An 18,101-nucleotide genomic window follows, 5' to 3' on the forward strand; every position below is an offset into this window, starting at 1 on the left:
GATCTGACCCTACGCACACTCACTAGACTTTATATACAGTACACACTCACTCACACACCCACACTACACTGTTACTCCCACACACATCCCTCACACATTCCAACACTACATATGCACACACACACACACATAACAAAGATGTGTACCAACACAGAAACACACACACACACTTCTACACATAATTTTCTGCAGCAACTCTGTTCCTTCTTTTACTCTTATTATTATCTCTCCTGATGCCTAGTCACTTTACCTTGCCTTCATGTACATATCTACATCAACTACCTGTACTTCTGCACATTGATCTGGTACTGGTACTTCCTGTAAATAGCCCCATTGTTGTATATTGTTTTGTATTTCTCTTGTGTTTGTTACTAATTTATTTATTACAATGCTTTTTTAAACTCTGCATCGTTGGGAAAGGTTTGTAAGCAAGCATTTCACTTTAAAGTCTACACCAGTTGAGTTCAAATCAAATTTTATTGGTCACATACAAATGTTTACCAGATGTTATTGCGGGTGTAGCGAAATGCTTGTAAATTCGACATATTTGATTTGATAGAGAGAGACATTGAGAGAGACAGCGAGTGAAAGAGAGACATCGAGGTGGTTACAGCTACTGCAGATATAGAATGTAAATAGACCTACACTCACACACCCATACCAAGGCAGATATATGACACCCATAACAATGACTCTACAGTCTCTGAGCAGTAGGTGGAACTTAAAACCTTTTAAGGATTAGCCCCTTTTTTCAAATTTTCGCCTAAAATGACATACCCAAATCTAACTGCCTATAGCTCAGGCCCTGAAGCAAGGATATGCATATTCTTGGTACCATTTGAAAGGAAACACTCATGGAAATATGAAAGGAATGTAGTAAAATATAACAATAGGTCTGGAAAAAAGATAAAACAAAGAAAAAATCAACTGTTCTTTTTTTTGTACCATCATAATTTTTTGTACCATCATAATTTTTTGTACCATCATCATTTTTGTACCATCATAATTTTTTGTACCATCATAATTTTTTGTACCATCATCATTTTTGTACCATCATAATTTTTTGTACCATCATCATTTTTTGTACCATCATCATTTTTTGTACCATCATCATTTTTTGTACCATCATCATTTTTTGTACGATCATAATTTTTTGTACGATCATAATTTTTTGAACCATCATCATTTTTTGAACCATCATCTAAAGGCCATAATGTAAGAGTAGACAGTCACCAATGATCAATGTGGAACTATACATGAAAGAACAACCCAAACACACACAGCCCGTCATGTGAAACTTATCCAAATGCTCATGTTACATGATCAACACACTTTAAATAAACCCTTTCATGTTTTCTATCTGGTCAATTGCAATATACATCATTAGTAGCTACACATTTACTGTACTGGAGGTATGGGCAATCAAGTTTTAACAGGTTTTAGCTCACCATGATGAGAGGTACATGCATCTCAGGATTTAAGTCTCACACACACCCAAAATCTGTTTTTCAGCTTCACCAGTTCCACTGAAAAGTATTCACAGCCCAGTGATTATGCCGTTAAGGAATGCTGGATATAGTGGTGTATTCTTTATATTTCAGCGTTTGTTGCACCATTAGGGAAACTATGGGTGCTTCTCCTGTTTACTGCTTGAGAAAGAGGATACACTCTTAGAAATAAAGATTCTAAGTACAAAGACATAGGGTTCGTGTCCCCACAAGTCATTAAAACTCGTTTTTAAACCACTCCACAAATTTCTTGTGAACAAACTATAGTTATGGCAAGTTGGTTAGGACATCTACTTTGTGCATGACACAAGTAATTTTTTACAACAATTGTTTATGGACAGATGATTTCACTTATAATTCACTGTATCACAATTCCAGTGGGTCAGACGAATGAAAACGCTAAGTTGACTGTGCCTTTAAACAACTTGGAAAATTCCAGAAGATGACGTCATGCCTTTAGAAGCTTCGATTAGGCTAATTGACATCATTTGAGTCAATTGGAGGTGTACCTGTGGATGTATTTCAAGGCATACCTTCAAACTCAGTACCTCTTTGCTTGACATCATGGGAAAATCTAAAGAAATCAGACAATTGTAGACCTCCACAAGTCTGGTTCATTCTTGGGAGCAATTTCCAAACGCCTGAAGGTACCACGTTGATCCGTACAAACAAACGTGTGCAAGTAAAAACACCATGGGACAACGCAGCTGTCACACCGCTCAGGAAGGAGACGTGTTCTGTCTCCTAGAGATGAACGTAAAGTGCAAATCAATCCCAGAACAACAGCAAAGGACCTTGTGAAGATTCTGGAGGAAACAGGTACAAAAGTATCTATATCCACAGTAAAACGAGTCCTATATCGACATAACCTGAAAGGCCACTCAACAACAGGGAAGCCACTGCTCCAAAACCACCATATAAAAGCCAGACTACGGTTTGCAACTGCACCTGGGGATGAAGATCACACTTTTTGGAGGAATGTCCTCTGGTGACCATCATTCTGTTTGGAAGAAAAAGGGGGAGGCTTGCAAGCCGAAGAACACCATCCAAACCGTGAAGAATGGGGGTGGCAGCATCATATTGTGGGGGTGCTTTGCTGCAGGAGGGACTGGTGCACTTCACAAAATAGATCTCATCATTTAGCAGGAAAATGTTGTTGATATATTGAAGCAACATCTCAAGACATCAGTCAGGAAGTTAAATCTTGATTGCACATGGGTCCTCAAATGGACAATGACCCCAAGCATACTTCCTTCCAAAGTTGTCGCAAAATGGCTTAAGGACAACAAAGTCAAGGTATTGGAGTGTCCATCACAAAGCCACAAATTTGCAGGCAGAACTGCAAAAGTGTGTGTGAGCAAGGAGGCCAACAAACCTGACTCAGTTACACCAGCTCTGTCAGGGGGAATGGGCCAAAATTCCCCCAACTTATTGTGGGAAGCTTGTGGAAGGCTACCCAAAACGTTTGACCCAAGTTAAACAATTGAAAGGCAATGCTACTATACACTAATTGAGTGTATGTAAACTTCTGACCCACTGGGAATGTGATGAAAGAAATAAAAGCTGAAATAAATAATTCTCTCTACTATTATTCTCACATTTCACATTCTTAAAATAAAGGGATCCTAACTGACGTAAAACAGGAAAATGTTTGCTGGGATTAAATGTCAGGAATTTTGAAAAAATTAGTTTAAATGTACTTGGCTAAGGTGCATGTAAACTTCTGACTTCAACTGTATATAGAGTGTGTTAACAGGGTTTTAGGCCACCACGACCTGCCAGGACAGCTTCAATGCGCCTTCGCATCGATACTAAGAATGGACTTAGTGCTCAGAGTAACAGCATATTAATAAATGTAGGAACTTGGCCGGAGGCTTAGCTACTAGCATTCAGTCCAGAAACAGTGACTTATTTGAGAGAAAGAGTTTCAATGTCCGTTATCTGATATCTCTTTGTCTTGATAGTTCTTTTTACAGTTTTTTGTTTTCAACAATCTCTCTGTATCACCCCTCTGTCACTGGTTACACATTGCAAAGGGAAACTCCCCATCTCCGGGGAACAGAGTAATGTGAGGGAGTCATGTTTTTGCTGTGTATGCACTGTACTTTTGAATTCTATGTGTTCTTTTGTATTTACTGCTAGCCTTCTGGCCAGGTCTCCCTTTTCTGAACCCAAATGGGACTTTCTGGCTAAATAAAGGTTAAATAAAAAATATTATAAAAGTAGCAATTCTTTACATACTGCACACAACACGTAACAATATAATTATAATAATATAGAATAATAATAATGATAATAATACAATAATACTATAATAATAGGTAGACTCAGTCTCAAACTTCTGAATGATTTTTAACAGTTTACAATATGTTCAAAAGCACTGAAACTAAAGAGTAGTTAAAAATATATTCTCAGGAAGGAAACAACTGCTAACCGTCTAGCAGATGTTCAAAAATATAATTATTTATCTCTGATGCAAGTTTGGTGGTTGCAACCAAACTGTGGTTTTCACTGACTTCCTTCTTCTTTCTTCTTCTCCTTTTTTGAGTGGTCATACAGCTACTGTTCACTGCAGTGCCTGGTCACTAGAGATATTGGATTATTTTAAATTTCACTGAACGAAATGCATATCCCACTCAGAATAGTATAGGATTAATTAGCATCCAACCAATCAGTATGTGTGAATAAAACCAACACAAAGAAATGTACACTAGTAATGTACACACACACCACCCACTACCACTACCAGCCATAAACCAAAAGACATGACTCTTCTTGTTGATTAAAAGGCAGAAGTGCACACTAGGTTAACCTTTAGGAATGCTTTAACTTGATAAGAATTAATGTATTTTGGAAGATTGGGTTGGGAGGAAGTTGAGGCTAAAACAGTTCATGGATCAGAGGAGGGAATTAATCAAGCAGACAGAACAGAGCCACAACGACCAGGAAACAGCTTGTCCCTGTATGTTTCTAGTTCCAAGGCTGAAATACAAGGACTTTACAGTGCACGAAGCAAAGCAAGGCCTTGTGAAAATTGTGTGTACATTTTGAACAAGACATGACATAACAGTCTCTTTCTAACCTGCATTCTAACAATTAAGTTAGTGAAAAGATCTGCATTGTAACTAGACCTGCATTCTAGCTAATAATATAGGGAAAATAACTGCATTATAACTACTAACTACCTACATTAACTACTGGTGATCAAAGAATGCCATGCTACACTAATACTAGGCTAAAAAAAAACAAATAACAGGGTTTATCAGAGATAGGGTTAATGCATGGATCATAAGGCAGCTGTTAGTGGAGCTTCTGTCCCCAGTGGCTCAGTAGCCATGGGTGGCAGGTAGCCTAGTGGTTAGAGTGTTGGACTAGTAACTGAAAGGTTGCAAGATCAAATCCCAGAACCGACAAGATAAAAATCTGTTGTTCTTGCCCCTGAACAAGGCAGTTAACTCACTGTTCTGGTCTATCATTGAAAATAAGAATGTGTTCTTAACTGACATGCCTAGTTAGGTATAAAAATAAAAAAAACTAGCCACACCTTTGGTTTCGGTTTCTTTTATCCCTGTACCAGACCCCATAAGGCTGCATAATATGAAGGAATTCATTTTAGAGCAGCTGCAAGAACCACCATCAGCCAGGGTTTGTCTAGTCATTACTGACAATATTCTCCATTTGCACATGTTATTTAGATTATACCTGACCTCCTTTTAGTTGGATTCAACATGCACCATATACACTGCTCAAAAAAATAAAGGGATCACTTAAACAACACAATGTAACTCCAAGTCAATCACACTTCTGTGAAATCAAACTGTCCACTTAGGAAGCAACACTTCCGGCGCCGACAGAGATGGCCGCCTCGCTTCGCGTTCCTAGGAAACTATGCAGTTTTTTGTTTTTTTACGTGTTATTTCTTACATTAGTACCCCAGGTAATCTTAGGTTTCATTACATACAGTCGAGAAGAACTACTGAATATAAGATCAGCATCAACTCACCATCAGTACGACCAAGAATATGTTTTTCGCGACGCGGATCCTGTGTTCTGCCTTACAAACAGGACAACGGAGTGGATCCTATGCAGCGACCCAAAAAAACGACTCCGAAAGAGAGGGAAACGAGGCGGTCTTCTGGTCAGACTCCGGAGACGGGCACAGCGCGCACCACTCCCTAGCATTCTTCTTGCCAATGTCCAGTCTCTTGACAACAAGGTTGATGAAATCCGAGCAAGGGTAGCATTCCAGAGGGACATCAGAGACTGTAACGTTCTTTGCTTCACGGAAACGTGGCTTACTGGAGAGACGCTATCCGAAGCGGTGCAGCCAACAGGTTTCTCCACGCATCGCGCAGACAGGAAAAAACATCTTTCTGGTAAAAAGAGGGGCGGGGGCGTATGCCTTATGACTAACGTGACATGGTGCGATGAAAGAAACATACAGGAACTCAAATCCTTCTGTTCACCTGATTTAGAATTCCTCACAATCAAATGTAGACCGCATTATCTACCAAGAGAATTCTCTTCGATTATAATCACAGCCGTATATATCCCCCCCCAAGCAGACACATCGATGGCTCTGAACGAACTTTATTTAACTCTCTGCAAACTGGAAACAATTTATCCGGAGGCTGCATTCATTGTAGCTGGGGATTTTAACAAGGCTAATCTGAAAACAAGACTCCCCAAATTTTATCAGCATATCGATTGCGCAACCAGGGGAGGAAAGACCTTGGACCATTGTTACTCTAACTTCCGCGACGCATATAAGGCCCTGCCCCGCCCCCCTTTCGGAAAAGCTGACCACGACTCCATTTTGTTGATCCCTGCCTACAGACAGAAACTAAAACAAGAGGCTCCCACGCTGAGGTCTGTCCAACGCTGGTCCGACCAAGCTGACTCCACACTCCAAGACTGCTTCCATCACGTGGACTGGGAAATGTTTCGTATTGCGTCAGATAACAACATTGACGAATACGCTGATTCGGTGTGCGAGTTCATTAGAACATGCGTTGAAGATGTCGTTCCCATAGCAACGATTAAAACATTCCCTAACCAGAAACCGTGGATTGATGGCAGCATTCGTGTGAAACTGAAAGCGCGAACCACTGCTTTTAATCAGGGCAAGGTGTCTGGTAACATGACCGAATACAAACAGTGCAGCTATTCCCTCCGCAAGGCTATCAAACAAGCTAAGCGCCAGTACAGAGACAAAGTAGAATCTCAATTCAACGGCTCAGACACAAGAGGCATGTGGCAGGGTCTACAGTCAATCACGGACTACAGGAAGAAACCCAGCCCAGTCACGGACCAGGATGTCTTGCTCCCAGGCAGACTAAATAACTTTTTTGCCCGCTTTGAGGACAATACAGTGCCACTGACACGGCCTGCAACGAAAACATGCGGTCTCTCCTTCACTGCAGCCGAGGTGAGTAAGACATTTAAACGTGTTAACCCTCGCAAGGCTGCAGGCCCAGATGGCATCCCCAGCCGCGCCCTCAGAGCATGCGCAGACCAGCTGGCCGGTGTGTTTACGGACATATTCAATCAATCCCTATACCAGTCTGCTGTTCCCACATGCTTCAAGAGGGCCACCATTGTTCCTGTTCCCAAGAAAGCTAAGGTAACTGAGCTAAATGACTACCGCCCCGTAGCACTCACATCCGTCATCATGAAGTGCTTTGAGAGACTAGTCAAGGACCATATCACCTCCACCCTACCTGACACCCTAGACCCACTCCAATTTGCTTACCGCCCAAATAGGTCCACAGACGATGCAATCTCAACCACACTGCACACTGCCCTAACCCATCTGGACAAGAGGAATACCTATGTGAGAATGCTGTTCATCGACTACAGCTCGGCATTCAACACCATAGTACCCTCCAAGCTCGTCATCAAGCTCGAGACCCTGGGTCTCGACCCCGCCCTGTGCAACTGGGTACTGGACTTCCTGACGGGCCGCCCCCAGGTGGTGAGGGTAGGCAACAACATCTCCTCCCCGCTGATCCTCAACACTGGGGCCCCACAAGGTTGCGTTCTGAGCCCTCTCCTGTACTCCCTGTTCACTCACGACTGCGTGGCCACGCACGCCTCCAACTCAATCATCAAGTTTGCGGACGACACAACAGTGGTAGGCTTGATTACCAACAACGATGAGACGGCCTACAGGGAGGAGGTGAGGGCCCTCGGAGTGTGGTGTCAGGAAAACAACCTCACACTCAACGTCAACAAAACTAAGGAGATGATTGTGGACTTCAGGAAACAGCAGAGGGAACACCCCCCTATCCACATCGATGGAACAGTAGTGGAGAGGGTAGCAAGTTTTAAGTTCCTCGGCATACACATCACAGACAAACTGAATTGGTCCACTCACACAGACAGCATCGTGAAGAAGGCGCAGCAGCGCCTCTTCAACCTCAGGAGGCTGAAGAAATTCGGCTTGTCACCAAAAGCACTCACAAACTTCTACAGATGCACAATCGAGAGCATCCTGGCGGGCTGTATCACCGCCTGGTATGGCAACTGCACCGCCCTCAACCGTAAGGCTCTCCAGAGGGTAGTGAGGTCTGCACAACGCATCACCGGGGGCAAACTACCTGCCCTCCAGGACACCTACACCACCCGATGTCACAGGAAGGCCATAAAGATCATCAAGGACATCAACCACCCGAGCCACTGCCTGTTCACCCCGCTATCATCCAGAAGGCGAGGTCAGTACAGGTGCATCAAGCTGGGACCGAGAGACTGAAAAACAGCTTCTATCTCAAGGCCATCAGACTGTTAAACAGCCACCACTAACACTGAGTGGCTGCTGCCAACACACTGACACTGACTCAACTCCAGCCACTTTAATAATGGGAATTGATGGGAAATGATGTAAATATATCACTAGCCACTTTAAACAATGCTACCTTATATAAATGTTACTTACCCTACATTATTCATCTCATATGCATACGTATATACTGTACTCTATATCATCGACGGTATCCTTATGTAATACATGTATCACTAGCCACTTTATACTATACTATGCCACTTTGTTTACATACTCATCTCATTTGTACATACTGTACCCGATACCATCTACTGTATCTTGCCTATGCTGCTCTGTACCATCACTCATTCATATATCCTTATGTACATATTCTTTATCCCCTTACACTGTGTACAAGACAGTAGTTTTGGAATTGTTAGTTAGATTACTTGTTATTACTGCATTGTCGGAACTAGAAGCACAAGCATTTCGCTACACTCGCATTAACATCTGCTAACCATGTGTATGTGACAAATAAATTTGATTTGATTTGATTTGATTTGATTGACAATACATTTCACATGCTGTTGTGCAAATGGAATAGACAACAGGTGGAAATTACAGGCAATTAGCAAGACACCCCCAATAAAGGAGTGGACCACTTCTCAGTTCCTATGCTTCCTGGCTGATGTTTTGGTCACTTTTGAATGCTGGCGGTGCTTTCACTCTAGTGGTAGCATGAGACGGAGTCTACAACCCACACAAGTGGCTCAGGTAGTGCAGCTCATCCAGGATGGCACATCAATGCGAGCTGTGGCCAGAAGGTTGGCTGTGTCTGTCAGCGTAGTGTCCAGAGCATGGGGGCGCTACCAGGAGGCAGGCCAGTACATCAGGAGACGTGGAGGAGGCCGTAGGAGGGCAACAACCCAGCAGCAGGACCGCTACCTCCGCCTTTGTGCAAGGAGGAGCAGGAGGAGCACTGCCAGAGCCCTGCAAAATGACCTCCAGCAGGCCACAAATTTGCATTGGTCTGCTCAAACGGTCAGAAACAGACTCCATGAGGGTGGTATGAGGGCCCGACGTCCACAGGTGGGGGTTGTGCTTACAGCACAACACCGTGCAGGACGTTTGGCATTTGCCAGAGAACACCAAGATTGTCAAATTCGCCATTGGCGCCCTGTGCTCTTCACAGATGAAAGCAGGTTCACACTAAGCACATGTGACAGACGTGACAGAGTCTGGAGATGTCGTGGAGAACGTTCTGCTGCATGCAACATCCTCCAGCATGACCGGTTTGGTGGTGGGTCAGTCATAGTGTGGGGTGGCATTTCTTTGGGGGACCACACAGCCCTCCATGTGCTCGCCAGAGGTAGCCTGACTGCCATTAGGTACCGAGATGAGATCCTCAGACCCCTTGTGAGACCATATGCTGGTGCGGTTGGCCCTGGGTTCCTCATGTGGCTGGAGTGTATCAGCAGTTCCTGCAAGAGGAAGGCATTGATGCTATGGACTGGCCCGCCCGTTCCCCAGACCTGAATCCAATTGAGCACATCTGGGACATCATGTCTCGCTCCATCCACCAACGCCACATTGCACCACAGACTGTCCAGGAGTTGGCGGATGCTTTAGTCCAGGTCTGGGAGGAGATCCCTCAGGAGACCATCCGCAACCTCATCAGGAGCATGCCCAGGCGTTGTAGGGAGGTCATACAGGCACATGGAGGCCCCACACACTACTGAGCCTCATTTTGACTTGTGTTAAGGACATTACATCAAAGTTGGATCAGCCTGTAGTGTTGTTTTCGACTTTAATTTTGAGTGTGACTCCAAATCCAGACCTCCATGGGTTGATAAATTTGATTTCCATTGATCATTTTTGTGTGATTTTGTTGTCAGCACATTCAACTATGTAAAGAAAAAAGTATTTAATAAGAATATTTCATTCATTCAGATCTAGGATGTGTTATTTTAGTGTTCCCTTTATTTTTTTGAGCAGTGCATATACATAAAGGAAAGTTGTTGTTCCAACTGAAGCAACAATGCCCCTCCACCACGGCAAGGCAGAGTCCATGAGAGGGGAACAAAAAACGGAAACGAGGACCAGCACTATTTAAAGCTGTGGTGGAGGAGGGGCCAAGCTGAGGTTTCTAATGTCACAGAGAATCCTGCATAGGGTCCCTGTTCATTAGGCTCCCAAGTGGCACAGTGGTCTAAGACACTGCATCTCAGTGCTAGAGAGGTCACTACAGACAACCTGTTTTAAATCCAGACTGTATCACAACTGGCTGTGATTGGGAGTCCCATAGGGCGTCGCACAATTTTCCCAGCGTTGTCCGAGTTTGGCCGGTGTAGGCCGTCATTGTAAATAAGAATTTGTTCTTAAGTCACTTGCCTAGTTAAATACATATTTTTTTAAAGTTGGAGAATGTGCCTGTTCTTGCAAATGGCTGTGGCGTTGGAGAATGTGCAGACTGGAATTCTTCCCCCACATAGTGCATGTCTGCGCTTCTTCTGGCATCTGTTCTCAGGCTGTCCAGTGATTTCTTTAAAAAAAGCACAACAATCATACCTCATGAATAGACAAGACCTCAAACAAGATATAAATCATGTTAAAAATACAAAATAATAATAAAAATAATGTGTGTTCCTTACATCACGTTACTTCTCCCTTATCCACCTTCCTGGTTTGGAGTGTTAGAACCCAGACGTCCCAGGTTCATCTTCCTCAACCTTGTCATCAGACATTATAACATTATTATTGCATACCAAAAGGTGGCTGATGAGATAGGTTAATCACACAACAATGGTGGACTTTAACATAGTCACATACCTGTGGTGGTGCCTGGAACTGGTTATTGGCAATGATTGGACTCCTGGAAAATCGTCAAGAAAAAAATATAATCTGAATTTGATCCAAATCCATATATGATCATCAAATGAAAACTATTTTTTTTCATAATGGAACGTTTTGTTCATAATATTACAATAGTTGATATTACCAAGGAAACTGTCCGTGTTTGCACCGGTACCACATGAGTGCAGCCGCAGCAACAATCAGACAGAGAATGACTAGAATGAGTAGAACCCAACAGGCATCAGAGGTCTCTGTGAGGAGAGAGGAGATACCGTTAATATAAGAAACAGTCTTCATTTACAATGACATGTAATCATGTTGCCCTAGGAAACATAATGGCTCTGATGGAAACACTTTCCTGCAGAAAACAAAGAGATAATACTACAGTCGTGGCCAAAAGTTTTGAGAATGGCACAAATATTAATTTTCACAAAGTCTGCTGCCTCATTTTGTTTGATGGCAATTTGCATATACTCCAAAATGTTACGACGAGTGATCAGATGAATTGCAATTAATTACGAAGTCCCTCTTTCCATGCTAATTAATCCCCCCAAAAAATTCCACTGCATTTCAGCCCTGCCACAAATGGACCAGCTGACATCATGTCAGTGATTATCTCATTAACACAGGTGTGAGTGTTGACGAGGACAAGGCTGGAGATCACTCTGTCATGCTGATTGAGTTTGAATAACAGACTGGAAGTTTCAAAAGGAGGGTGAGGCTTTGAATCATTATTCTTCCTCTGTCAATTATGGTTACCTGCAAGGAAACACGTGCTGTCATCATTGCTTTGCACAAAAAGGGCTTCACTGTCACACCCTGACCATAGTTTGCTTTGTATGTTTCTATGTTTTGTTTGGTCAGGGTGTGATCTGACTGGGCATTCTATGTTGGATGTCTTGTTTGTCTGTTTCTGTGTTTGGGCCTGATATGGTTCTCAATCAGAGGCAGGTGTTAGTCATTGTCTCTGATTGGGAGCCATATTTAGGTAGCCTGTTTTGTGCTGTGTTGGGTCGGGTTTTGTGGGTGGTTGTCTCCTGTGTCAGTGTTTGTACCACACGGGACTGTTTCGGGTTTTCACCTTTCTTGTTTTGTAGTTTATTCATGTATAGTTTCATTATTAAAGAACCATGAATTATAACCACGCTGTATTTTGGTCCGCCTCTCCTTCCCAGGAAGAATCCCGTTACATTCACTGGCAAGGATATTGCTGCCAGTAAGATTGCACCTAAATCAACCATTTATCGGATCATCAAGAACTTTAAGGAGAGCGATTCAATTGTTGTGAAGAAGGTTTCAGAGTGCCCAAGAAAGTCCAACAAGCGCCAGGACCGTCTCCTAAATTTGATTCAGCTGCGGGATCGGGGCACCACCAGTACAGAGCTTGCTCAGGAAGGGCAGCCTGCACGTGTGAGTGCATCAGCACGCACAGTGAGGTAAAGACTTTTGGAGGATGGCCTGCTGTCAAGAAGGGCAGCAAAAAAGCCACTTCTCTCCAGGAAAAACATCAGGGACAGACTGATATTCTGCAAAAGGTACAGGGATTGGACTGCTGAGGACTGGGGTAAAGTAATTTTCTCTGATGAATGCCCTATCCGATTGTTTGGGGCATCCGGAAAAAAGCTTGTCTGGAGAAGACAAGGTGAGCGCTACCATCAGTCCTGTGTCATGCCAACAGTAAAGAATCCTGAGACCATTCATGTGTGGGTTTGCTTCTCAGCCAAGGGAGTGAGCTCACTCACAATTTTGTCTAAGAACACAGCCACAAATAAAGAATGGTACCAACACATCCTCCGAGAGCAACTTCTCCCAGCCATCCAGGAACAGTTTGGTGAGGAACAATGCCTTTTCCAGCATGATAGAGCAACTTCTCCCAACCATCCAGGAGCAGTTTGGTGACGAATAATGCCTTTTCCAGCATGATAGAGCACCTTGCCATAAGGCAAAAGTGATAACTAAGTGGCTCGGGGAACAAAACATTGATATTTTGGGTCCATGGCCAGAAAACTCCCCAGACCTTAATCCCATTGAGAACTTGTGGTCAATCCTCAAGAGGCGGGTGGACAAACAAAAACCCACAAATTCTGACAACCAAACATTGATTATGCAAGAATGGGCTGGCATCAGTCAGGATGTGGCCCAGAAGTTAGTTGACAGCATGCCAGGGCGGATTGCAGACGTCTTGAAAAAGAAGGGTCAACACTGCAAATATTTACTCTTTGCATCAACTTCATGTAATTGTCAATAAAAGCATTTGACACTTATGAAAGGATTATAATTATACTTCAGTATTCCATAGTAACATCTGACAAAAACATCTAAAGACACTGAAGCAGCCAACTTTGTGGAAATCAATATTTGTGTCATTCTCAAAACTTTCGGCCATGACTATAGGTTAAACGACATGTACATATGCAAGAAGAGATAAGTGTGTATCATGACCATCTTAGTTAGTGGTTATACAGTACCTTCCTGTAGAAAGGGTAATGAGGCCATAAGTCTGATATTAACACATGCAGTGAAAGATAAGTGAACATCTGGCTCAACTTTGTAATCCATGCTACATCACATTACGTTTCATGTGTATACCAGGAAAGCCTGTATATTTATCAGACAAATTTCCCTATGGGACAATAAAGTATTCAATAAATCAGGCAATCAATCAATTATAAGCAAGTAGTATGTGTGTGTGTGTGTGTGTGTGTGTGTGTGTGTGTGTGTGTGTGTGTGTGTGTGTGTGTCTCAGGTGCATCTCACCAGAGGATATGTGTACATTGAGGGAACCAGTTGCTCGTCCGTGGGGGTTGGAGGCCTCACAGACATAGAGACCATTCAGCTCAGAGTTGAGACTGAGGAAGTGCAGTATGTCTCCCTCTGCTCTCACTGAAGACCCAGGCCATGGCTGGGCCACTCTGAGGGGGAGAGAGGAGGAGAGGGGCTGAGTATATGTGTGTGACTGTATGTGTGTGTGTGACTGTGTGTGTGTTAAAGACAAAGGCATGATTTGACTGCCAGCATAATTCAACAACTGTCCTTTAGCTTATTTAGATATCATGTCTTATCAAGTGCAGATAACATTTACATTTAAACTGGTATGAAATAGTTTACATAGGAGTAAGTACCTGCTCCAGGTGTAGTTGGGGTGTGGGTTGCTGTCTGCTACACATAGTAAGACTGTGTCTTTAGAGGCCTCACTAAAGGTAACGTTCACTGTCTGAGGTGGATCTATATGAGAGAGAGAGAGAGAGAGAGAGAGAGAGAGAGAGAGAGAGAGAGAGAGAGAGAGAGAGAGAGAGAGAGAGGGTCAGCCTGCCATGGAGGAGGTCAAAGACTTAGCAGTGTGGTGACAAAGGAGTTGTTTGTGGACTATAGGAGAAAGAGGGGAGAGCACTTCCATCCACATCGACGAGGCAGTTGTGGAGTGGGTCGAGACTTTTAAATTCTTTGGCGTCCACATCTGTAAGTACTTAACATGGTCCACACTCACCCGCACAGTCCTGAAGAGAATGGGACCTCAGATCCTCAAAAAATTATATAGCTGCATCATCGCTTGGTATGGCAATTCCACTGCCATTGACCGCAAAGCGCTACAAAAGTTGATGCAGACAGCCCAGTACATCACAGGGGCCGAGCTCCCTGCCATCCAGGATCTCTATAGCAAGTGGTCCCAGAGGAAGACCCGAAAAATTGCCAAAGAGTCCAGCCACCCTAACCATAGACTGTTCACTCTGCTACCGTCCGGTAAACGGTACCGGAGCATCGGCTCTAGGACCAACAGGCTCAGAGACAGCTTCTACCCCCAAACCATAAGGCTGCTAAATAATCAATTATGGTACCTAAGCTATCTGTACTGACTCTACACTTTACATATACAGTGCCTTTCGAAAGTATTCGGCCCCCTTGAACTTTGCGACCTTTTGCAACATTTCAGGCTTCAAACATAAAGATATAAAACTGTATTTTTTTGTGAAGAATCAACAACAAGTGGGACACAACCATGAAGTGGAACGACATTTATTGGATATTTCAAACTTTTTTAACAAATCAAAAACTGAAAAATTGGGCTGCAAAATTATTCAGCCCCTTTACTTTCAGTGCAGCAAACTCTCTCCAGAAGTTCAGTGAGGATCTCTGAATGATCCAATGTTGACCTAAATGACTAATGATGATAAATACAATCCACCTGTGTGTAATCAAGTCTCCGTATAAATGCACCTGCACTGTGATAGCCTCAGAGGTCCGTTAAAAGCGCAGAGAGCATCATGAAGAACAAGGAACACACCAGGCAGGTCCGAGATACTGTTGTGAAGAAGTTTAAAGCCGGATTTGGATACAAAAAGATTTCCCAAGCTTTAAACATCCCAAGGAGCACTGTGCAAGCGATAATATTGAAATGGAAGGAGTATCAGACCACTGCAAATCTACGAAGACCTGGCCGTCCCTCTAAACTTTCAGCTCATACAAGGAGAAGACTGATCAGAGATGCAGCCAAGAGGCCCATGATCACTCTGGATGAACTGCAGAGATCTACAGCTGAGGTGGGAGACTCTGTCCATAGGACAACAATCAGTCGTATATTCCACAAATCTGGCCTTTATGGAAGAGTGGCAAGAAGAAAGCCATTTCTTAAAGATATCCATAAAAAGTGTCGTTTAAAGTTTGCCACAAGCCACCTGGGAGACACACCAAACATGTGGAAGAAGGTGCTCTGGTCAGATGAAACCAAAATGTAACTTTTTGGCAACAATGCAAAACGTTATGTTTGGTGTAAAAGCAACACAGCTGAACACACCATCCCCACTGTCAAACATGGTGGTGGCAGCATCATGGTTTGGGCCTGCTTTTCTTCAGCAGGGACAGGGAAGATGGTTAAAATTGATGGGAAGATGGATGGAGCCAAATACAGGACCATTCTGGAAGAAAACCTGACGGAGTCTGCAAAAGACCTGAGACTGGGTCTTCCAACAAGACAATGATCCAAACATAAAGCAAAATCTACAATGGAATGGTTCAAAAATAAACATATCCAGGTGTTAGAATGGCCAAGTCAAAGTCCAGACCTGAATCCAATCGAGAATCTGTGGAAAGAACTGAAAACTGCTGTTCACAAATGCTCTCCATCCAATCTCACTGAGCTCGAGCTGTTTTGCAAGGAGGAATGGGAAAAAATGTCAGTCTCTCGATGTGCAAAACTGATAGAGACATACCCCAAGCGACTTACAGCTGTAATCGCAGCAAAATGTGGCGCTACAAAGTATTAACTTAAGGGGGCTGAATAATTTTGCACGCCCAATTTTTCAGTTTTTGATTTGTTAAAAAAGTTTGAAATATCCAATAAATGTCGTTCCACTTCATGATTGTGTCCCACTTGTTGTTGATTCTTCACAAAAAAATACAGTTTTATATCTTTATGTTTGAAGCCTGAAATGTGGCAAAAGGTCGCAAAGTTCAAGGGGGCCGAATACTTTCGCAAGGCACTGTATATACTGACCCTACGCACACTCACTAGACTATTTATACACACCATATACACACTCACTTATACACCCACACTACACTGTCACTCCCAGACAAATCCATCACACATTCAAACACTAAATATGCACACACACAACACACACGCATACTGACACAACACAAACACACAAATACAGACGGACACTCACACACTAACATACACACACAGGCTTTTACACATCATTTGCTGCTGCTACTCTGTTCTTTATTTTACTATTATTATTACTATCATGATGCCTAGTCACTTGACCCTGTTTTCATGTACATATCTACTTCAACTACCTCGTACCTCTGCACATTGATCTGGTACTGGTACTCCTTGCATATAGCTCCTTTCTTGCGTATTTTATTTTATTCCTCTTGTGTTAGTTACTATTGAATTTATTTTTTAAACTCTGCATCGTTGGGAAAGGATTTTAAGCAAGCATTTCACTGTAAAGTCTATACCAGTTGTAGTCGGCGTATGTGATAAGCAACATTTAATTTTCTTTGATTTGAGAGACAGAGAAAGAGAACAGAGAGGTGATTACAGTTACTGCAGGTATAGAATGTAAAAAGACCTACACTCACACACCAATACCAAGACAGCTATATTACAACTATAACAACGACAAGAGTGGAACTTTAATCCACATATTTTAACATTTTAATTTAACCATTGTTTAACGAGACAAGTCAGTTAATAACAAATTCTTATTCACATTTACGGCCTAAGAACAGTGGGTTAACTGCCTTGTTCAGGGACAGAAGGACAGATGTTTACCTTGTCAGCTCAGGGATTCAATCTAGCAACCTTTCGGTTACTGGCCCAAAGCTCAGATGAGGCAAAACCTTATCTTCCTTCATTTCAGTTTGATTACTTGCAGTAGAGGAGCGGTACAATGAAAGCCTTGTAAAGGTCCATACCACTCTGTGCCTCAGAACTATGTTTAAGCTAAAGAAAATAACAGTTGTTACGGGGCTAGATCAAATGCTTTCCTCTGTGCAAATGGTTTTACCTGGAACCCAAAAGGGTTCTACCTGGAACCAAATGGGTTATACCTGGATCTAATAGGCCGTTATTCAAAAGGTTATCTTCAAAGGGTTCTCCTGTTGGTTTTCTAAGAGTGTATAGACAGACATAGTGTCACGCCCTGACCATAGAGAGCCATTGGTTCTCTATGGTGTTGTAGGTCAGGGCGTGACAAGGGGGGTGTTCTAGTTTTGCTATTTCTATGTTGGTGTACTTGGTATGGTTCCCAATTATAAGCAGCTGATTATCGTTGTCTCTAATTGGGGATCATACTTAAGTTCTCCAATGTTCCCACCTGGGTTCTGGGATATTGTTTTGTTTATGCGCATGTAGCACCACTGATGTCATGGTTCGTTTATTGTTTTGTTTGGAAATTTCACTTTATTAAAAGATGTCTCACGCTGCGCCTTGGTCTGTCTCTCCTCACGACCGTGACACATGGACTGGTTAG

At 42.9% G+C, this 18,101-nt stretch overlaps 2 protein-coding genes across 2 annotated transcripts in view; one reads left to right on the top strand and one right to left on the bottom strand.

The window, feature by feature from the left end:
- Positions 1 to 10,140: 10,140 nt before the first annotated feature.
- The window catches only part of LOC139403765 (nectin-3-like), a 189,484-nt gene continuing 181,523 nt past the window's right edge, over positions 10,141 to 18,101 (bottom strand). Inside the window, exons 5-10 of the mRNA XM_071146980.1 lie at positions 14,244 to 14,346; positions 13,879 to 14,033; positions 11,267 to 11,372; positions 11,098 to 11,140; positions 10,920 to 10,997; positions 10,141 to 10,810 (exon numbers count right to left, since the gene is read on the bottom strand). Of these exons, the coding sequence (XP_071003081.1) occupies positions 10,962 to 10,997; positions 11,098 to 11,140; positions 11,267 to 11,372; positions 13,879 to 14,033; positions 14,244 to 14,346 (443 nt within the window). The 3' untranslated portion in view covers positions 10,141 to 10,810; positions 10,920 to 10,961. The remainder of the gene's footprint in view (positions 10,811 to 10,919; positions 10,998 to 11,097; positions 11,141 to 11,266; positions 11,373 to 13,878; positions 14,034 to 14,243; positions 14,347 to 18,101) is intronic.
- The window catches only part of LOC139405561 (ras-associated and pleckstrin homology domains-containing protein 1-like), a 52,797-nt gene continuing 49,131 nt past the window's right edge, over positions 14,436 to 18,101 (top strand). Inside the window, exon 1 of the mRNA XM_071147975.1 lies at positions 14,436 to 14,459. Coding sequence (XP_071004076.1) covers positions 14,436 to 14,459 — 24 coding nt within the window. The remainder of the gene's footprint in view (positions 14,460 to 18,101) is intronic.

This window comes from Oncorhynchus clarkii, chromosome 3 (genome assembly GCF_045791955.1).
Source record: "Oncorhynchus clarkii lewisi isolate Uvic-CL-2024 chromosome 3, UVic_Ocla_1.0, whole genome shotgun sequence".
Classification (NCBI taxonomy): Eukaryota; Metazoa; Chordata; class Actinopteri; order Salmoniformes; family Salmonidae; genus Oncorhynchus; species Oncorhynchus clarkii.